Raw genomic sequence first — 22,920 nt, 5'->3', positions numbered from 1 at the left:
TTAATATTAAAGTCTCCCTTTTGAAAATAATCTGATAAAAAACAAACAGTAGTTTTCCTCCTGACTTTAAAATCACCACTACTGATGATCAAAAGTAGTGATCATGCAAACACAGAGAGCTTCCCAGAACAGAAAAGCAATTGCACACATGACTAATACCATAAAAGCAGCAAAGAATCCTGTGGCACCTTATAGACGAACAGATGTTTTGGAGCATGAGCTTTCGTGGGTGAATACCCACTTCGTCAGATGCATCTGACGAAGTGGGTATTCACCCACGAAAGCTCATGCTCCAAAACATCTGTTCGTCTATAAGGTGCCACAGGATTCTTTGCTGCTTTTACAGATCCAGACTAACATGGCTACCCCTCTGATACTTAATACTATAAAATTACTCAAGCTGAATTCTAATAAAATAGATTTACTACTGTGATTTCATCCAGCAGTATGGATTTAAACACCAAGACAAATATTTTTATCCTACTACACAGCTTCTATGCATCAGTCACACTTTCAGCTTTCTCCAGTTAATTATATTTGTCAAAATCAATATTTCAATGTTAACACAATAAGAGTACAGTAAAAGTATACCTGATTATAGAAAATTTGCTGTTTTGTAAGCTTCTTCAGTGTTCCATTGTATTGCATTTATTCTAGAGCAGTACAATATTCAGCATTTCAATAACAATGAATAAGCCTAATGCATTACGTAAGAATAAGCCTATTAAATTCTTGAGCCTGAAACCACGTCTTTCCCTCCTCCCCCTCCAGTTTGAAACTTGTCACAAACAGAATATTAGTTTTTTTATGCTTCTCAGAACTTGCATTATTCCTATCATTAGCATTTGTATTTTTATATACACCACAACAACTTAAATCAGTTTAACCCCTTAATGTCAATGGGATTTAGTGCTTATAGATGGGAAATCTTGAATTCAAACACAGATTGCCATGTTTCAGATGAATTTAAAACAGCTTATTATAAATTCTTCATTTGTGGTTAAAAGCAGGAGTTTGATTAAATAATAATAATAATAATTAATAAATAAATAAATGCTGACCTGAAAATCTTTTTACAAAAACTTAAATCAATCATTTATCATGTTATGAACCTGAGTCATAAATGTAAAATTAACATCTGCATGCTAAATTGGACACAAAGCCATACTTTCATCAACTTTAACACTGTCAACAGGTGGTGAATAAAGGGAAAATTATACATGTGACTCTCTGCTTCCAGAGGCATAGGAGGTCCCAGAGGAAGTGGAACTAGTGTGGTGTTCCTGCATACGGAGGGTAGGATTTGGGGAGCTATATAGGAGCTATGCATCCCTTGCACACCTTGGGGCAGTTTCCTCTGTGTGCTGTCACCAAAGAAGTTGAAGCTGGGTAGATGGAGCGGCATAGCTAAGGCTCTGTCAGCCAGAACCTCCAAAAGAACACTGGAGGGAGGGAGGGAGGAAATGGTAGCCCCATGATCAATAGCTGTTTGGTGCTGGAGGAAAATTTTCTTCCACTATGTCCCTGTGGAGAACATCAATGCACAAAACTGTTGCTAAAATCATAAGACCTATTGTGTGCCTGAATAATAAACAAAAACATGAATGGAGGCTTTTTGGTCATCTTTAAAAGTGCACGTACATCTTAGGTGCCTATAGCTGGATGTTATTCATTTTTGTGTCTTCAGTACAATGTTGAAGAAGGTACAATTGCAGGACCAGCTATAGCTATACTACCAAAATGAATGTAATGGGATGGCATAGGTAGAAATGAGCGCAGAACATGCCCTGAAGAATTTTCTTTGCTGTAGAAGATGCATAAGAAGGCAAGAAGCTAGCAAGGTCACACCCTACGAATTAACACCAAGAATTTTTACTATAAGATGATGGCTGATCAGTCAGAAATGACAAGGGGTAGAAAGACCTCAGCCTATTAGTCAATTCCAGGATGACAGTGAGGCATCAATTCCAGGATGACAGTGAGGCATCAATGTAAGGTGAGGTATTTCCAGTAAAGACAGGGAAGATGAATGCCATCATATAAGGCATTATTAAGATCTGTTATATTGTGTACAATTACAGTCATTCATGTTCAAGAAAGATTAATTCTAACTGAAACAGGTGCAGAGATGGGCTAATAGAAGAATTAGGGAATGGATGGCCTGTCTTATCAGACAAGACTAAAAGAGCTTCTCTCACACACACACACACACACACACACACACACACACACACACACACACACACACACACACACACACACACACACACACACACACACACACACACACACACACACACACACACACACCAAGAAGAGAGAAGAGCTATTTAAGCTAAAGGACAATGTTGGCACAAAAACATATGGGCATAAAATAAAATTTAGGCTGGAAATTAGAAGAATGTTTCTTAACCATCAGCAGAGTGAGGTTCTGGACCAACCCTCCAATTGCAGTAATGGAGGCAAACAACCTAACTTATTTTGATGGAGCTTGATACATTTATGAATGGGATTATATGGCATGGGTTGTCTGTGGCAATATAGGACTGGACTTGACCATCCAGAAGGTCCCTTCCAGTCCTATGTACCAGTGATTTCAGGTCCCAGGTTTGAGTTTTTAGGTCTGGTGGTTAGAAAAGCCTTATTTTTACGTGTAAATAGGAAGCTTAAATGTGGAAATAACTGAAACACAACAAACAGGGACAGGTTTCAGAGTGGTAGCAGTGTTAGTCTGTATCAGTAAAAACAATGAGGAGTCCTTGTGGCGCCTTAGAGACTAATACATTTATTTGGGCATAAGCTTTCGTGGGCTAGATCCCACTTCATCAGATGCATGGAGTGGAAAATACAGGAGCAGGGAATGAAACAGGGAATCTCCACAATGCTATTTATGTGTGTGAGAACTTTCAAAGTAGTAAAACTTCAAAGTACATTTCTAAGTTAAACACAGGCATAAAACAAAACAAACAAAAAACCAATCCACTGTTACAAGGCATAAAACAATAAATAGAAGTGGCTGTGAAATACAGCATATCAACACTCTCAGCTAGCAGGGAAACTCAACCTACTTCACCGCAGTCTAAAAAGACACCTAATCCACTGATATATGCTTCAGTTTCGACAGGTCTCTACATGATTGCTAAATCAGAAACCAGCAGTAGAGAGGAAGTTCATGTAAGAACAGATGTTTGACTAGGTGGTGCTGAGGGACACCACTGTCTCATAATAATCTGGGTGGTTCTTTATCAAACACGCAGGGGAGGAGAGGCAGGAAACCAAAAGGACACAGTCAGCAGTTGGCAGGACATTAGGCTGCTTTTGTGAGATTGGGGAGAAGATTAAATTTTCTGGAGGACAAGCTATTCTCTCTGTTCTAAGAGTTAAACTGTACACTCCCATTCCCTTTCAAAAATACAATATTGAATCTTAAGCTTCACTATCTTTCTTCTAGTTCCCAGCTATAAGAGATGAATTTAACAGATGTTGTTAAATTTTTAGATAATGGCAATTTGCACATAAACACACTGTATTTATCATTTGTTACATACCCCATTCTCTGTACGTTTCTCCAGAGGTATATTTATTCCATTTCTCTGATTTTGGGTCTGACGCCCACCTAGAAATAAAGTATCAATCTTATTAGCAAGGGGAGGTTTTTTGGTTTGTTTTTAATTCAGAAGGTTTTCACTGTAAACCTACAACTATATCTGCACAAATTACAATCACTCTAACAAATCAGCTTTTTGCAAGTTTAATTTCCTTCCTTACAAACTACAATAATTGCATTATATTTGTCATTTGGTAAAAAAAAAAATGCAAAAGAAATTAAAAAATTGATATATTATTAAGGGTTTTTCTTCTTTTGGGAGGCGAAGGAGCAGGTGTTTTTGTTTTTAATACAATGGGTAACCAAGCTTACTTGAACTGAGCCAAACAGCACTGAACTTTTTTCACACCAATACTGAAGTGATTTGTAAAATTAAGAGTTACTTAAAATATTCTTTCTAATCCTCTACAAACCATCCCATATGTATCACTATTCATTACAGTATCAAGTTTGTGTTTTGTTTTTTTACAATAAGATTCCAATGCCTTTAAAAGAGGCTGCACATTTCTCTACAGAAGTTCAGCACTTCAGGAACTATTTGACAAGACAGGTTTATCAAAAGATTAGATTGACTGCTTTAGTTGTTGCCAATATTCATTTTAAACACAGAACTATTCCTCTTGGTTGTGAGCACATAAAGTTTCCTTTTACCTGTAATGTCAATTCTGCCAATTCCTACTATATGAATCCAAACCTTTGGCATTAGGTTACTCTTTGTAGTAGGTGGCAGAGTCAACAGAAGTAGAAAATGTTGACTTCATGGCCTGACTTTATTAAGATCTGTATTTTTCTGCCTCAGACAAGTTTTATTGCTACAAACATCCAAGAAATAGTGTTACAGTACTTAAGTCAGTGAACTGAGCATCATGTTGTCACAGTTTGACTGCTAAAGAAAGCCTCATATTTCTGTGCCCACATGAAACAGTCGTTTTGGCTGAGTACATTGTAAATGTATATATTAGAGGCTGTTTCCCAGATGCCTTGCAAAGTTCCTTAATATAAAGGATTATAAAGATTGATTAATCTTACCATGGTTGATTTAGAATCCCTGCGTGCCTGATTTAGAAAGGACAAGCATGTTCTCCATGTATGTAAAACTCCAGGCCATGTTTAAAACATATTTAATACATATACATTTATATTGCACTTTAAATCAAGGAGGATGGTTAAGCACTTTACAGTGTATAGAAATCAGTATGTATTGACATCCCTTGACATCCCTTCATGCGCTACTTCATCTACTGTCAAAAATCAACGAGCCTTTCTGCACCACTATATTCTACAGCTTTCAAGAGAGGTAGTAGGGAATCCCTTATCCCACTGAAACGATAGAAATAATTTTGGTGGATAGGATAACTATGTCTGTCGGAACTTCGCTATGGCATCAATAGAATAGAAACATGGATTTAATTTCTACGACCACAAATGGTCAGTACCTCAATTTTAAGTCTGATCAAGACTGAAATATACGAAGAGCAATATCCCTAAGTACATATGGTAAAAGTTAATGTAGGAACTAAACCTGGGCCACTTTTAGTAATCTAAACCAACATCTATGCTTCAGGTTCTTCCCCACTGTTGTAAAAGAGACGGTTACTCACCTTTTTAACTGTTGTTCTTCAAGATGTGTTGCTCATATCCATTCCAGTTAGGTGTGCGCGTGCCGCGTGCACGTTCTTCGGAAGATTTTTACCCTAGCAACACTCGGTGGGTCGCTGGATGCCCCCTGGAGTGGCGTCGCTATGGCGCCGGATATATACCCCTGCCGACCCAGCCACCCTTCAGTTCCTTCTTGCCAGCTACTCCGACAGAGGGGAAGGAGGGTGGGTTTGGAATGGATATGAGCAACACATCTCGAAAAACGGTTACAAAGGTGAGTAACCATCTTTTCTTCTTCGAGTGCTTGCTCATATCCATTCCAGTTAGGTGATTCCCAAGCCTTACGTAGGCGGTGGGGTCGGAGTGAAATGTGGCAGAATGTAAAAGTGCTGAACCAGAGGTTGCAGCATCTCTTGACTGTTGAACCAGAGCATAATGCGAAGCAAAGGTATGGATCGAGGACCATGGAGCTGCGTGACAGACCTCGTGGGTAGGTACATGAGCCAGCAAGGCGGCAGATGAAGCCTGAGCCCTGGTAGAATGCACGGTGATGTGGCTTGGAGAAATATGAGCCAAATCATAACAAGTGCAGATGCACGCCATCACCCAAGATGAGATCCTCTGAGAGGAAACAGGTAGGCCTTTCCTTCGGTCTACTACCGTGACAGAGAGTTGGGGCATTTTACGAAATGGTTTTGTCCGCTCAATATAAATGCGAGTGCTCTACAGACGTCCAGGGAGTGTAATCGTTGCTCCCATTGCGCTGAGTGTAGGTACCATGAAAGGCCGAAACCACCTTAGGGAGGAAAGCCGGGTGTGGTCATAACTGCACCTTGTCTTTGTGAAACATAGTGTACGGCGGAACCACCGTAAGAGCCCTGAGCTCGGAGACTCGTCTGGCAGATGTAATGGCTATGAGGAAAGCTGTCTTCCAAGACAGGTATAGCACAGAGCAGGCCGCTAACGGCTCGAATAGGGGAGACATAAGTCTGGCTAAAACCAGGTTGAGGTCACAGGTTGGGGCTGGGTAGCGTACTTGAGGGTGTAAGCACTCCAAGCCCTTGAGGAACCTCGAAACCATAGAGTGTGAGAACACGGAATGACCACCTTAGCCTGGGTGGAAGGTAGACATGGCTGCCAAGTGTACCCTCAACGATGACACCGCTAGGGCCTGCTGTTGTAGGCCAGAGGTAGTCCAAAATAGAGGGGATCGAGACCACAGTAGGAGTAAGATTAAGCGTTTCGCACCTGTAGGAGAAACGTTCCACTTGGCCAGGTACGTTGACCAGGTGGAAGGCTTCCTGCTACCCTGGTTTAGTCACGCAGCAGCCACACCGTGAGGTGAAGAGACTATAGGTCCAGGTGGTGAAGCCTGCCGTGGTCCTGAGTTATGAGGTCTGGGTGGAGTGGTAGGGTAATTGGGTTGGCTATTGACAGGTCGAGCAACGTGGTGCATCAGTGCTGCCTGGACCACGCTGGAGTGATCATGATGATGCGTACTCTGCCCCATGCGGAGTTTGAGCAGGACCCAATGAACCAGCAGGAATGGTGGGAAGGTATAAAGGAGTTGGCCCTTCCACGGCATCAGGAAAGCGTCCGAGATCGATCCCGGCGAGAGACCTTGGAAGGAGCAGAACATCTGGCATTTCCTGTTCTCACGGTAAGCGAACAGGTCTATGTGGGGAAAAGTCTCCACTTCTGGAAAACAGAATGCATCACATCGGGGCAGAGTGACCACTCGTGAGACAGGAAAGACCTGCTGAGTTGAAGTGCCAAGGCGTTCCGAACGCCTGGGAGAAAGGACGCTACCAGATTTATAGAGTGGGCTATGCAAAAGTCCCAGAGATGGATGGCCTCCTGACAAAAGGGGGAGGACCATGTCCCTCCCTGGTTGTTTATGTAGCACATGGCCGTTGCGTTGGCTGTAAACACTGAGACACCACGGCCTCGCAGCTGCTGCTGGAACCCCTGGCACGCCAGGCGGACTGCTCTCATTTTTGGACATTGATGTGGAATGCCAGCTCCTGAGAAGACCAAAGGCCTTAAGCTCGAAGGTGACCGAGGTGGGCACCCGAGCCGAGAGAGGACGCGTCCGTCGTCAGGGACAGCGAGGGCTGGGGTGGATAGAACGGCATCCCTGCCCACACTAGGGAGGGAGTTAGCCACCATTCTAGGGAGCCCAGGGTGCTCGAGGGAATGGTGACTATCGTGACCATTGGGTCCCTGTCCGGGCGGTACGCCGAGTTGAGCCAAACTTGGAGAGGATGGAGGCGGAGCTTGGCGTGTTTGGTTACAAGCTTGCAGGCAGCCATGGGACCCAGGAGACCGAGACAAATAAGAGCCGAGGTCGTTGGGAAAGTCTGCAGACCTCGGATGATTGTTGCCATTGCCTGAAACCGTGGCTGTGGTAAGCAGGCTCTGGCTAGGTCGGAGTCCAGGCTAGGTCTAATCTCTCCCATGCAGAGATTAGATTTCCTAGGAAATCTAATCTCTGCGTGGGAACCAGAGTGGATTTTTCTATAGTAATCATCAGGCCTAGACGTGTGAATAGGTCCCTGACGATGTCCACATGCTGAGTGATTTGTGTCTCGGAGTCTCCTCAGATAAGCCAATTGTCCAGATACGGAAAAACGCATATCCGACGTCGGTGGAGGTAGGCAGCGACTACGGCCATATACTTGGTCAATACCCGTGGGGCTGCAGAAAGGCCGAACAGCAGGACCTTAAACTGGAACTACTGACGGTTGGCTAGAAAGCGGAGGTATCTCCTGTGCGGAGGGAAGATGGCGATGTGAAAGTAAACATCCTTCATATCGAGGGCGGCATACCAGTCTCCAGGATCCAAGGACGGGATAATGGTTCCCAGGGATACCATGCAGAACTTCAACCTTATCATAAACTGGTTGAGTCCTTGCAGGTCTAGGATAGGTCTGAGACCTCCGTTCGAGTTGGGAATTAGGGAATAACCGGAGTAAAACCCCTTGCCCCTTTCGTCCATCGGCGTCTGCACCTCTTGTAAGATGAATTGCTCGTGAGAGGGGTCCCTGAAGGGGGACAGGGTTGGAACAAACTGGAGATGGTACTCATACTCAACCGTGCGTAGGACCCAGCGATCTGAAGTTAACTGGGACCATGCCAGGAAGAAGTAGGAGTGGGATCCCGGCCTGTAACTGGTACGCCGCCCTCGGGCGCACCTTCAAAATTTCGTCTTTGGTCCCGGTGGTGATTGCGAGGGACCTTGATCTTGGCCCTCTAGGGGTCCTGACGGTCGTCTGCGACCACCTCGGCCGTGCCATCTGCCAAAGTCCTGTCTCTGGCTAGGCACAGAGTACGACGGTGTGGCTGGGGACGGAAAGGCCTGCATTTGGTCGCCGGCGTATGCACGCTGAGAGAGCGCATTAGGACCCTGTTGTCCTTCAGGCTTTGCAGCCTAGGGCTGTCTTTTCCGCGAAGAGGCCTTTACCATCAAATGATAAGTCCTGAATGGTATACTGCAGCTCCGGCCGGAGGTTTGAAACCTGAAGCCATGAGATGTGCCTCATGGTAACACCCGAGGCCAGAGTCCTGGCTGCTGAGTCTGCTGCATCCAACGAGGCCTAGAGGGGAGCTCTGGCCACCTTTTTCCCTTCCTCCAAGAGGGCAGCAAACTCTTGGGAGTCTTGAGGGAGAAGCTCCATAAACTTACCCACCGCCACCCAGGTTTATAATTATAGCGGCTAAGCAAGGCTTGTTGATTTGCCACCCAGAGCTGTAAGGCCCCTGCAGAGTACACATTGTGGCCAAGTAGGTTCATTCGCCTAGCCTCCTTCGATTTCGGGGCTGGCGCCTGCTGGCCATGCTGTTACCTCTCCTTAATGGACTGAACGACTAGTGAGCAGGGAGGAGGACGGACATACAAGTAGCCGTACCCCTTAGAGGGCACCATATATTTACGCTCGACTCCCCTGGCCGCAGGAGGGATAGAGGCTGGGGACTGCCATATAGTATCGGCATTCGCCTGGATGGTCCGAATAAACGGGCAGGGCCCCTCTAGTGGGGCAACCGCCAATAGAATGCCCACTACCGGGTCCTCTACCTCCGGGACCTCCTCCACCTGGAGGTCCATATTGAATGCTACCCTCCTTAGGAGGTCCTGATGGGCTCTCAGGTGGGCACATCAGAATCGCAGTCCTGAGCATAAGAGCTGTCCGCGTGGGATGACACTGATGCGTGTCTGGATGGCCACGGAGGTGCTGAAACACCATGGGCAGAGTCTCTGACTCTATTGGACCTTGCACAACTCGGCACCGGGGACCGGGACGCGTACCAGTACCTGGAACGAGATCCAGACCTGCGACCAGAGCAGTGCTGGGAGGCCGACCGAGATCTCAAGGCTCGACGTCGGGAGCAGCTACGAGAGTCACGGTGCCTGTAGCGGTGCCGGGAGCTGGAACGGTGCCGAGAGTAGCGGGTAGGCGAATGGGATAGCGACTGGTGCGGAGAGTGCGACTGGTACCAAGGAGGAGAACAGCACCAGGACTGCAAGTGGTGTCGGGAGTGGGAGTGCCGACGGGACCTGGAGCATCTGCGGGACTGTGATCATGAATGGTGCCGCTCTGCTGTGCTGACAGAGGATGGTCATATCAAGGGAGGCTTGCCAAGAGACTGTATTATCCGCACCGGCAGTGCCGGGGGTTCAGGCAGCATCGACTCTGTCATGGAAATGAGATCCCTCGCCGCTGGGACTGTCTCCGGTGTGGAGGGAACAGTAAGCTCAACCACAGCGCATACCGGGGAGCTGTCAGGCACTGGATTAGGCAGCCCTCGTGGGACCGGGATGGATGGTGCCTCGGCAGGTGTCGGTGCCGGGCGATCCGACTTAGACAGGCTCTCTGGCTGCGGTGCAGTTGGCACGGAAGCAGCAGGAGCAGGGAGCTCAACCACGGCGTGTGCCGGGGAGCTGTCAGGCACTGGCAGGAGGAGTCGTAGGCTCTCTCGACCTCAGAGAGAGGGTGCGGTGCCGAGTCGATTTCGGTGCTGGCGACAGCCGGTGCCAAGAGGCCTTGGCAGTACCGGCGGGGTCCAGTGCCGAGGCGGCGCTTCTGCCCGCCGATTGACCAGCACTCGGTGCCGAAGGCGGAGGGGTAAGTGAAAGTCCCGCTCCTTTTTGTTCTCAGCTAAAAAGCCTTCCAAATGGGGCACTTAGCTGTCAAGTGCGATTCCCCGAGGCACTTCAAATAGAATTCATGCGGATCTCCTGTTGGCATCGGCTTATGGCAGGCCGAGCACGGTTTAAAATCCGGTGAGCTGGGCATGGGCTCTGGCACCGGTTGCGGGGAAGGGGCTACTCCCCGAACCCAACTAACTATTACTAAACTAACTATGCTAGTAAAGAAAAAACGTATAACTATAGAAATATATTTATAAAAAAGGATTATAACTATATACACGAGAACTACGAGTAGCTAAGGAAGTGGAGGTCAGCTAAGCCACACTCCACTATTCCAACGACCGACATGGGCGGTAAGAAGGAAGTGAAGGGTGGCTGGGTCGGCAGGGGTATATATCCAGCGCCATAGCGGCGCCACTCCAGGGGGCGCCCAGCCGACCCATTGAGTGTTGCTAGGGTAAAAATCTTCCGACAAACGTGCATGCGCACACCTAACTGGAATGGATATGAGCAAGCACTTGAAGAAGAACTAATGAGCCAAAAAATACTACTTTTAGAAAACTTTACATATGGAACAACCAAAAATGGTTCAAAGGGAGAATTAGTTAAAGCAATCAAGACTAAGCTGAGACGTAAGAAGAAGTTACTTGTTAGAGATGGTCAAATTAATTGAATTGAGTCAAAACAGCCTGAGAATACCAATAGGCATCTCAATTGGTGATTCCTTCATAGCCTTCAGACAGATTAATTGACCATGACATAGTGAGTACATATACAAGTACAAACTCAAAGTTTTCTTGTAAATTAACTATGATCTATCTCTGTTTGATCAGAGAAAACAGATTCTATTACCTACACCAATCCCTTAAGGCTCTTCTGATATAAAAACTACACTCCTCGATAGAAAGCTTCTTTCTAAAAGTCCAGTAGACGACAGGGTTTTCTTGACAGAAATTGCTACTCCATTTTTGTTTTAAATATAACTACAAAAAGTAGTAGAGGAGTCTGTCAGGGATATTTTGCAAAATAGATTTTAATCTCTCTCTCTCTCGGATCAAAGTCATTTGCTTGAAGAAGCACAGTGCCCTCTTTCAGGAAAGTAAAACAAGGGACCTTGCCTTTAATATAAAAACTGTGTTAAGCCTTGCATACCCATCAGCATTTCTGGATCAGCAGAGCCAGCTCTACAGTTTTCGCCACCCCAAGCAGCGCGCCGAATTGCCACCCCGGGCGGCGGGGGCAGTCCCTGCACCCTTAGGGCAGCAGGCACGTTTCCGCGGCGGCCGCAATTCGGCAGCAGCTTCTATGTTTAGCTGAAGCAGCCCCGGACAGCTAAACATAGAAGCTGCTGCCAAATTGCCGCGGAAACGCGCCTGCCGCCCTAGGGGCTCACGGACTGCCCCCGCAGCCCGGGGCAGCAATTCGGAGCGCTGCTTGGGGGCAAAACAACAGGGACTGCCGCCACTTGCAAAATGCCGCCCCAAGCACCAGCTTGGAATGCTGGTGCCTGGAGCCAGCCCTGTGGATCAGTATCAAAAGGAACAAAAAACTGCTTTATGAAACAAAGCAAATCATATTTTCCTGTTAAGCTGTTCTCATAAAAGGCAAGTGTAATTGTTTCTCACTTCTCCTCTGTCTTTTGATATGTGGTACTTGTGCTCTGTTGTAATGACAGAAAAGGCATTCAGCATTCTAACTACTTCTGGAGTGAAACATTTGAAACTCATTTATGTCATTTCCGGCACCAAAGCATGCAAGTCACAGGGAGGTGGATTAGTGTCCATAACTATTCTAATCAGATTTTCTGCCAAAAGAGTGAAAAAAAAAAGGTAAATATATTTATAATAATAAATAATAATAATAACAACAACAACAACAGTTGTATTAGAACAAGCAAAAGTGAAATGCCTAGGAATCCCCTTTATCAGTTTTAATGGAGACAAATGTGATTTCAGCCACTAACCTGTAACCGTACAGTAAAAAAAGAGAACAAGAAAGTGAGAAATTTGTGCAAGATACAATTATGTAGAAAAGGCAGGAGAACAGAAGTTAATTTGTCTCAAGGATTATTGGAAGAAGTGTACTTCTCCAGCTAGGCTGCTACTGTAGAAGTGTGAATGGAAGTGAAGCAAAACAAAGAGCCTAAGCAGAGGCAGCTGGTCACCAGGAGCTGGTACACCTAAGCCTAATCAATAACTCCACAGCTATCAACCACACTAGGTACTATAGTGTGTAGCTGATATTGCAAGTTGCAGTGCTGCTTGTTGCCACTAATAGACACCCGTTCTGCTCTTGGAAGCTCCAGCAGCCATTGGTGCTGCAAGCCCTGACTTGAAGTGGTTTCCATCATATACAGGGGCTACAGTTTGGTTCAATGGCACCCCCACACCCCCACTGTACAAACTGTTCCAGCACCCCTCCAGTGGCTACAGGGTATCTGGCTATCACCAGGAAACTCCTGAAGGGAATAGTTCAGAGAGGCACATTTATGACTGTGGAAAGATATTTAAGGCAGGGATTCTCAAACTTTCTGATCAGATGATCACTTCTTACAGAGTGTCTTGGGGACACACCTCCCCTCGCACCACAGTTGCATAATATCCTTATGGGAACTAGAATAATTGTTTACATGGAGAAATATTAGGAAAGTAATGAATTTTTAGGAGTCTTTGAATGTGGTTTAGCAGAAAAAAGGATGCTGAATTTATATACTGAGTTTATTTTAAGCAATAACATTGCTTTTAAAGCCAAGTTTAATGCATGCTTGAATAACTGAATGTTGGTAAGTTTTCTAGCTTCATTTGTTTTTGAGAGCAAATTTTTTAAATAAAATCAAGTCACTTTCCAGTGGAATTCTGATTTTTGTTATTCTAGTTCTCTGCTTCACTGCCCTCACCCCTAAATGACCTCTCTCTCTTGAGTTTTAGATTACTACTATTAATAGCTGGCATAATACAAAAAAGAATTCCCAGGATATACTTTGGAATAAAATGAATAATTCTGAATTTGTGACAAACTGAAATAATACATTTAGGAAATGAAAATTAATTTTACAAGACATTTCCAATCTAACAAAGTGTTGTAAAAAGTTATCACGCTCAGTCATTGAAATTTTAAGTAGAAAACCAAAAGAATTAAAAATGTAAACAAATTTTAATATGTGACTAAAAAACTCCTACACCAGAAGAAGTGTTCAAAGTCCAGAGGCAATGAGTTTTTGTTTTTTTTAAATTAGTCATGAGTGACAAACATAACACTTAACACATTAACAGAATAAATATATCACAGAAGAAAAATAAATCAATGGATATTCAATAATTCCTATACAAACGCTATTCTTATATACTGCAGGAATGGGAGGGGGAACCTTTTTAATGTAACAGTCAATTTCATACTACAGAAAAAAGAGGACATACATTTTTTGTTGATTTCTTATATTTAGCATTAGGGGCATGTATACTAAATATACTACTCCATACTCAAACAGCACATAAGTGAGGGAAAATTAATATTTCCTGGTGAATAGTTTCAAAGTCATGGTCAAATAAGCCTTTTGGCAACACATTTTATAAAATTATGCAATGTCCATCAATAAAGTGTATGAATAATTATGTATTATATTATGCTAATACAGTGTTGTGGCAGATATGGCGATTTCCTCCAATATCCTGAACATACTTTACTGAATTAAGTTAAACCTTCATTGTATTAAAAATGCAAATGTTTACATATTATATGGGATTATATGTCTTAGAGGAGACCTGACTAATGTAAACCCTGGTAAGTATTATGAGTTTCAAAGGACTATTTGAAATGATGCGAACTTTTAAAATCAAGTGGGATTCCCAAGAAATCTCTAAGGAGAGGGATATGCACATGTAACACCTCAAAGTTATGCAAAAATCCAGCCTTTTGAAGCTAGGGCCCTGAGGAGAAGAAACTCATTGTTTACAAATTACCTCTTCCCAGTATCAGAGGGGTAGCCGTGTTAGTCTGGATCTGTAAAAAGCAAGAGAGAGTCTTGTGGCACCTTTAAGACTAACAGATGTATTGGAGCATAAGCTTTTGTGGGTGAATATTCACTTTGTCAGACACCTGTTGTGAGCTAACAGCTGTGATGGACTTGTGATCACTGAAAACCCCCTTGGTGGGGTCTGAAGGATTGTTCACCTGCCAGAGCCTTTCTGGTTGTTGGGATGACCTCTGGTAACCTTATCACCATGCATGTGGAGTCTTTTATTGTTTTTAATATGTTTTCTCTGTAATGCTTTTACTTTAAGAAAAAATTGCTTAGAAAGAGCTATGTGGTAACTTAACTGAGGGCAACTGTGCTGTTTATAGCCTCTAAGAAGGCGGCAAAACAGGCCTGCCAAGGCAGTCTGATTTGCTGGGAATTCAGTGTAGGCATGCAACTTGTAGCCTGGAGATTCTCTCATTAGGAGGAAGGGAGACATATGTCTCTGTCCAAGAAAGGTGACGACTGGGGAGCCAGAAGCTTAAGAGTGGGTGCCCTTACTGGACCATGAGGGGGAATACAAGTACAGCTGCCCTGAACTGTGACAAATGCTAACAATTTTAATGAATTCCTGATTAGTTAGCTTTAGTTATTAAGGCAGCAAGTTTGTCAAGCAGGTCATAGATTCCGTGACTTTGCGTGATCTCTGTGACTTCTGCAGTGGCTGGTGTGGCTGGCCCAGGGGCAGTCCAGGAAGACCCTGTGCAAATCACACCGGCTGCTGCAGGGACAGTCTCGGGCCACTGCGCTCCCCCCCACACACACACACACCAGCAGCAGAGTTTGGGTGTGGGAGGGGGTAGAGGTTTGGGATACAGGACGGGGTGAGGTGGGCTCTGGGAGGTGCTTACCCGGGGGGCTCCCTGGAAGCAGCAATATCCCCCTTGCTCAGCTCCTAGACGGACGAGTGGCCAGGGAGCTCTGCGCGCTGCTGCTGGGATGTGAAGCACAGAGCCAAGCAGGGAGCCTGCTGGCCCCCAGCATGCTGCTGCCTGTCCCCCCTCCAGCATCAATTATCATCTGTGTAAGGTAAGTGTACTTACTCTGTTCATTGCTTTCAGCTGGCGATTCCTCATGACGAAGAAAAAATTTCACCTCTTCTCTGCGGGGTCCCCACTTCTGTAGATGGTCATACATCATGTGATCAAAGGGTATATGGCGTTCTGAAAGTAGAGAATATAATATTTTTGAATCCAGCAACTTCTTACAAAGTAACATTAAAATAACTGTTTCTAAATGCGGGTGCATTTTTGGCACTTCAAGCAGTCATCTGACAACTTAACATGTAGAAAACTAATTCAAAATAAAAGCAGAAACAGGAAGAAAATAACTGCAACAGCATATTAACATACTATTAAAACAACAGTTAATCACATAAGAAGTGACGTAATTTTAGATAGTACAACCACCTACATAATTTCGAAGTTTATAATCCTACTATGCACGCATTTAAATTTTGCCAAAAATTCTCCATCACCTTCTATGACATTATATGACTAAAACATGACCATGTAGGTCACTGTTGCTGCCACTGTTATGCAATGCAACAAATCTTGCACAGAGTATGTTGTCCCTGCCTGCAGGTATATGGCATCTTGGGGAGCAATTACCACACAGCTGGGGTTCCAATTAATTTATTTATTAAAGAAAAAAAAAGGAAGTGGCAGGAATTTAATAATGAAATACGATGGGATGAGGTGTATAGGGTGTTTACAATAGACAACGATGGGGAGGGGTTCTTACTGAACAGTGTAGGGAGTTCTAATAATGGGCTACAGCAAGTGGGGTTCAGCACAATGGGATACAGTACAGTCAATAAGCAACTCTAGATACAGTGTGGAAATGCAAAGCATACCCAAAAGAAATGCAAAATAAAATGGTAGCTTCTATATGAGTTAATAGCTAGATACACAATGTAACACAGTGGCATCAATGTAAATACAAAGTATATCAGAAAAGTGGAGGCAACCAATGGGGTGTTATAATTACAAGTAAAATGTGAGTTACAGTACAACAATACAATATCAATATAAAGGCTGGGTCAAGAAACAGGAGGGGGTGGAGTGAGTGATTAGTGGTATGCAGACGAGCGGTTGGAAGCAGCGAGAGACTCTGAAGCCCTGCAGGGCAAGGACAACGGAGCAGTGTGATGGTGATCTTCGGTAGGGGAGGGGCTGCGGAGAAGTGTAAAGAAGGGCTAGAGAGAGGTTTAAAAACAGCAAAGGGTTTGGGAAGTTTCACGGGGGAGAAGCAGCAAAGGGTTTGGGAAGTTCGGAGGGCGATGCAGACACAGGGGGGGAAGCAGCAAGGAGTTGGGAAGTTCGGAGGGAGTGCAGATGCGGGGGAAAAGCAGCAAAGGGTTATAGCAGGGAGACACGGAGGAGCACACAGAGGGGGAGATTGGAGCGGGGGAAAAACAGCACGGGAAAGTTCAGGGAGAAATCGGGACAGCAGGAAGGCGAATTTAAGCAGCAAAAAACCTTATCTATCTTAACCGACGACTAGGCAAAACAACGAATATCACAATTCTAAGCAAAGCTATAACAAGCAACTATACGGAGCAACAAAACAGCAAACTATAACAAGGCAGTTGAAACTTACAAGCTCTACAATCTTAACAAACTATGACTTATTAAACTAAAAAAAACCAAGACCTATGGTGCACCTTATGCTATGGGGAGGTTACAGAGGGCAGAGTGGTATGTGTCCAGGACCCAGCTCCCAAGGAAGACAAGGGATGGTGCCTACAGTGGTGGATGCAGCTGAAAGCAGAGAGCCCCAAGGCAAAGCCCACAGGAGCAGAGCTTAGCAGCGGCACAAACTTATTTTTAGCGGCAAAGAGCCCTGGAGTTTAAGAGAGGTTTTAAGACACAGACCAAGGTTTAGCTTGAGTCTGTGTGCTGGGGAAACAGAGCCAGCAGCTAAAATAATAAAATAAAAGTATAGAAAGTTTTACAGAGGGATTCTTACCAGTCCCCAAGGCAGCAGCAAAGGCAGAAGCAGCAGCAACATCAGAAGAGGCAAGGAGGGCTCGGTACAGTCTCAATAATCAGGAGATCTCTCAGATAGCAATTCGTTCTTTGTGGGAGGGGGCGTTCAAAAAACGGGGGTACGCTCAAAAATAAAACGAGAGCAGAGAAAGGACCCCCCAGAACCCCAGGCTGATCAGACCAGGCAGCAATGCAGGAACCTTTCTGAGGTGTGTTTCAAAAATGTCTGGTTTTAAAGGCAAACTTGGGCAGTTTCCTGCCAGTAATCCTGATAGGTTCCCTCTGTCACAGGGGAGGGGGTACAGGGAAAAAACTGAAGGTAAGCCCAGAGACATGCCTGGACATAGTCCTGTCCAATAGGTGACTCAAGAGCACATGAGGCGTATGACTCATGCCCACGATCTTAAAAACACATTAGGTCTTGCAGCTCTGGACATTGCCTACCCTACACCAAGCCCAGGCTCAACGAGGTGATAACAGGACTAACCCTTTGAACAGGGCAGTGGTCCCACTTAGCACGCTGCACAAGTGGCCATCCCTTTAACAAGAGCCATTGCCCTTCTCAAACAACTTAAGGGGCCCTCCCTTTGAGAAGGGCAGTGGCCCTGGTAAACAACTTAACAGCCAGGGAAGGGCGGCCACAGGAGAACAGAAAACAAAATGGAGTCTGGGGACAGCTGTAAGAAACAAAATGGATTAGGGGATAGCTGTAACAGACATATGTTATGTTAGGTGTCAATGAAAAAGTTATGGTGTGCTAAATGTGATTATCCTATTTGTATTCATGCATCATTTTTGTATCGGAAATTATAAAATTTGGCTGTATAACTATTTCAAACGTGTTTGCCCCTGGATAACACTCACAAGGTATTTGCATCCAGTCTAGCCAGCACATTGTGAAGGGAATACTTAGATCGACATCCCATCAACGAACACAATAGGCCATGAAAGAAGCTTATCCACACCTGATGGACTTTCCTGAGAGCATTTTTGCTAGAATATGGATAAGGCCCCTGTTATGACTCATCGAAGCATGCAAGGGCATGTAACTAGATTATATGGTGCTGAACTCCATCTTGTGTGCCTGTACTTTTCCAGAAACTCTGCTGAGGGCTCTGCCTGGAACAACTAGTTTCTCTCAACACAGGAGAAGCTATAAAAAGTCCTGGAAACATCTCCATTTTGCCTTTTCCCTGCTCTAATCTCTGGATTATGGATTTATACTAATGGGAGCATTCTAACCAAGGGACTAAGGACCTTCCACTCATTTGGAAACAACCAGAAACTTAACAAGCCAGCAGTTTACGCCATCACAACTTGAAACCTGATCCAAGAACTTTGCAATTATTGTATGTATTTGATTCCTTTAACCAATTTAAACTCTCACCTCTTTCTTTTCTCTGATAAATAAACCTTTAGATATTACATATTTAAAGATTGGCAACCGCAAGATTATTGGGTAAAAGCTGAGTTACATATTGACCTGGGTATGTGGTTGGTCCGTTGGGATCAGAAGAAATCTTTGATTGATAAAATTGGTTTTAAATAACCACTCACCATTAAGTCTAGTGTCCGGATGTTGAATCCAGGACTGGAATACCTAAGGAGGCTGTATTTCTGATTTTTTGTTAGCCAGGGTGGTGAGACAGACATTTTGTTGCTGGGTTGGTATATCTTATGGAAGAATAACCACCAGTTTTGGGCTGTCTCTGCCCTATTTCTCAGCAGTTTGTCCTGAATTTGGTATTCTCAGTTGTGACCTATTGAGGCATGGTGACATTTAAATTTTGCCAGGAATTTTCCCTCACCTACACCCTTTTCAGATAGTTAAGCCTTTCAACTCTGCTTTCCTTTGCCAATTGGGTTTTCTGTGCCTGTTATGAAAGCATCATACTCAGTCTGAACCGTAAGACTTCCAATGAAGTCCACTAGACTAAAGTCATGTATAATACACATGCATAATGATAATTCACCCCTAAGAATTTAGTTATGTGCTATCACTCTAAGAGAGTATATTACACAATAGTCACTAATACAGCAGAAACTGGTACAAGATGGCAGTAATCAACAAATCCAGGAGTAAAATCAAGACTAAATTTTCTGCAGTATTACAATTAAATCTCACACACACACACACACACACACACACACACACACACACACACACCATTTCTCAAAATTTTCAACAAGGTGTTTATTTCAGAAATATCAAACTTACTAGCAGAAGAATAAGCAATATATAATTAATCTTGCAAGAATTTTAATGTTATTTCCAAATTTCTAAAAATCATTTTTTAAAAATCTTTCAGAATTATACTTATACCAGTGTTTAAATAGTACTGCACAAGTTAGAAAACCTATGAAGAGTGCCACTTTTCTACTAATAGGCAGGAATATAAGATAAATTAAGAAAGAAGTATCTCATACTCCATTCAAGTCATCAGAAAAGGCACTGTATTTTAAAACCTAATTTTAAGATACAATTTATTTATTAAACAAAACAAACAAACAAAAATCAGGTAAATCAAAATAAGAGGTGTCTAACAGTGAGAAGTTTATCAGTATAATCTTATACCAATATAATGCTATAAATTTAAGCTGATAAGCTTCCTTATGTAGACCAGCCCTACTTTTTTTGGTTTTTAACTTTTATTTTTCTGACAAGAAATGTTTCAGTAATTTTCGATGAGAGGTAACTTCACTCTTCCCTGAGGAATGGTGTCCTCCATCCCCTTCCCTACTTTTTCAGCCTAGTACTCAGACCACTTCCAAAGGCCATCTGGAGTCTTATGCAGCAGCCAGGATGTGATGGCTCTTGTGAGAACATTAGCCTGATGAAACAGGGGATTCAGGTTATTTTCATTTTAGTGTTTTGTCTGGACACTTCCTGGCAATAAAGAGAAAAGGAAATTAAAGCACATTTACCTGATTAGGTAATTGTAATGAATATTTTATCAAAAGATAGTCTTCAAAGTCTAATGTCTTTCCTGTTGTCTTCAAAGCAGTAGGAGTCTGAGTCTTTTCTTTTTAAACTTCCCTCCATTGAAAGTAAAAAGGAACTTCAATCTCAGAGAAAAGGTTATCCAAGAAACATTTATCTCTGGGTATTTACTCATACAATCTGAGACAAGCACACCCAAAGTTTAGTTTAAAATACTCAAACCTGAATAATTCAGATCAATAAAGCCATTTAGACAAAGTGTACAATACCTGTCTATATTTTAGTTAGTTGTGTTATTAAATGTTTGGTCTGGTTAAAGAAACTGCAGGAAATTTCTGTTCTCTCTCACCAAAAGACAAACAAGATGTCAGGAAGATAGCCCTCTTTGGCCATAAACCCGTGTTTATTGTCCCTAAACATGTCTTATCTAGACCGGACACCTCTCCCAGTATAAATACCAGTTTGGTACAAATGTAATCCTTATCTCAAGAAAACAAACCATGTAAAGCATTAGGAAAAGACCTAATTGTGAAAAGGAATGTGGGGTTGTATTTCCAGAGCAATAAATCTAGGTGTTAATTGGGTTTTTTCACTCGTCCACAAAAAACTTCTAAGTAAATCCACACAAACAATTTTCAAAATATCCTAGCCAGAATGATTTTTATTACTCTAGAAATATCTGCTTCTGTCTTTAAAAGCCTCTAGGAAAAAAATATGTAGTTGGAAATGTTTCAAACTTTGTTCATTTCTTAAGCACTGAAGAGTCCACTAATAAATATTATAAATTTCAATCCAGCAGAGAAAGGTGTAAAATGATCCAATGGCTGGAAGTTGAAGGTGGACAAATTCAAACTGGAAATAAGGTGTAAATTAATGGTGAGAGTAATTAGTAAGGCTGCGTGTCTGTCATGGAGGTCATAGAAGTAATGGATTCCGTGACTTTCCATGATATCTATGACTTCTGCAGTGGCTGGTGCTGGCTCAGGGGCTGCCTGAGCTGGGCAGCCCCTGGGCCAGCAGCAGCAGTTTGGGTGTGTGGGAGGGGGCTCAGGGCTGGGGTGCAGGGCAGCGCTTACGGGGGGGTGGGGAGTTCTCCCTGGTTCCCACCGGCATGTCTCTGCAGCTCCTAGGCGGAGGGGCCAGAAGGCTCCACGTGCTGCCCGCGTCCACAGCTGCCGCCCCCTTTGACTATGGTTCCTGGCCAATGGGAGCTGCAGAGCTGGCACTTGTGGTGGGAGCAGCACATGGAGTCCCCCGACCACCCTTCCCCTATGAGCTGCAGGGACAAGCCGGTCGGAGACAGATAAGGAGCCTGCCAGCCCTGCCAACCCACACCTTCCCGACCCTGCAGAACCAGCAGGGGTCCCGTAACCCCCTATTTATTTTCATATAATTGTGATCTTACATATAAAGTATGCCTTGTAAGGTATCAGGTTATGATCTGCTGAAAGTCATTTCTCTATCCATATATGCATATCATTAATGCATATGAAGTTATGAGCAGGGCTGGCTTTAGGCCGATTTCCCCGATTCCCTGGAATTGGGCCCCAGGCCTTAGGTGCCTTTTTAATTTTTTTTACTCACCCAGCGGGCGGTAGTCCAGGTCTTCGGCAGCACGGGAGTCCTTCACTCACTCTGAGTCTTTGGAGGCATTTCAGCGGCGGGGGTCCACAGAAGACCCGGAGTGCAGGAAGGACTTCCCGCCGCTGAAGTGCCATCGAAGACCCGGACCGCCATCAGGTATTTGAATTGGGCCCCGCAGTTCCTAAAGTTGGCCCTGGTTATGAGAACTGTGTTGTATGGTGTTCACTAAAACATGCTGTAAGTTGGGGAATCAGCTACATATTAGCTCCCCAGAGGCAACAGCAAGGAAAGTAACCAATGCCCAGGTGGGGTATCAAACAACCCATCAACAGCCATTGTCTAGCATGGGCGCTACAATGCAATGACTCGCCCTGCAAGAGGCCATACCAGGAGAATTGCTCAACCTTGCTTGGAGAGACTCAGCAATGCCCACCAGACATGCCTGGACTTGTGCTCCCCATGCACGTGGACTGAGGGTATAAAACAGATAGACAGAGTGGACACATACTGGGCCCTTCTCCTGCCCCCACCTTCGCTGCAAGCAACTAAGACACTGAGAAGAAGACAAGACTCCAACAGGGGAGATTGGCCCAGATTTAAGGAACAAACCTTTATATAAAGGACTACAGTATCCAGTGGGGTGAGAAAAACTGCCTAATCCAGATGTTGTCCAGTCTAATAGGGCTGATAGTTTAGACTGTGTGCTTATATTTTATTTTGGTAACCACTCTGACTTTTTGCCTCTCACTTAATATCACTTAAAATTTATCTCTGTAGCCAATATATGTGTTTGTTTTTTCTACCTGAAGCAGTGCGTTTGGTTTGAAGTGTGTCAGAGACTCCCCTTGGGATAACAAGCATGGTACATACCAATTTCTTTGTTGAAGTGACAAACTCATATAAGCCTGCAGCATCCAGTGGGCATAACTGGACACTGCACGACAGAGATTCCTAAGGTTGTGTCTGGGGCCAGAGATATTGGCTAGTGTCATTTGGTTGCACAATCCAAGAAGCAGCTTACATGCCAGAGGCTGT

At 44.1% G+C, this 22,920-nt stretch overlaps 1 protein-coding gene across 6 annotated transcripts in view; it reads right to left on the bottom strand.

Annotated features, from left to right (window-relative positions):
* Positions 1-22,920, bottom strand: part of PPP1R13B (protein phosphatase 1 regulatory subunit 13B) — a 131,066-nt gene that overhangs the window by 53,844 nt on the left and 54,302 nt on the right. For 4 of the 6 annotated variants that reach the window (XM_030558645.1, XM_030558642.1, XM_030558647.1 and 1 more), the window contains exons 3-4: positions 15,414-15,533; positions 3,549-3,616 (exon numbers count right to left, since the gene is read on the bottom strand). In XM_030558645.1, the coding sequence (XP_030414505.1) occupies positions 3,549-3,616; positions 15,414-15,533 (188 nt within the window). Of the gene's footprint in view, positions 1-3,548; positions 3,617-14,314; positions 14,355-15,413; positions 15,534-22,920 lie in introns of those variants that run through there. The other 2 variants (XM_030558646.1, XM_030558648.1) reach the window with 2 other exon arrangements.

The sequence above is a fragment of the Gopherus evgoodei genome, chromosome 4 (assembly GCF_007399415.2).
Source record: "Gopherus evgoodei ecotype Sinaloan lineage chromosome 4, rGopEvg1_v1.p, whole genome shotgun sequence".
NCBI classification, from domain to species: Eukaryota; Metazoa; Chordata; order Testudines; family Testudinidae; genus Gopherus; species Gopherus evgoodei.
Note: the sequence above shows the minus strand (reverse complement) of the source record. Positions and strands in the feature narration are given on the sequence as shown.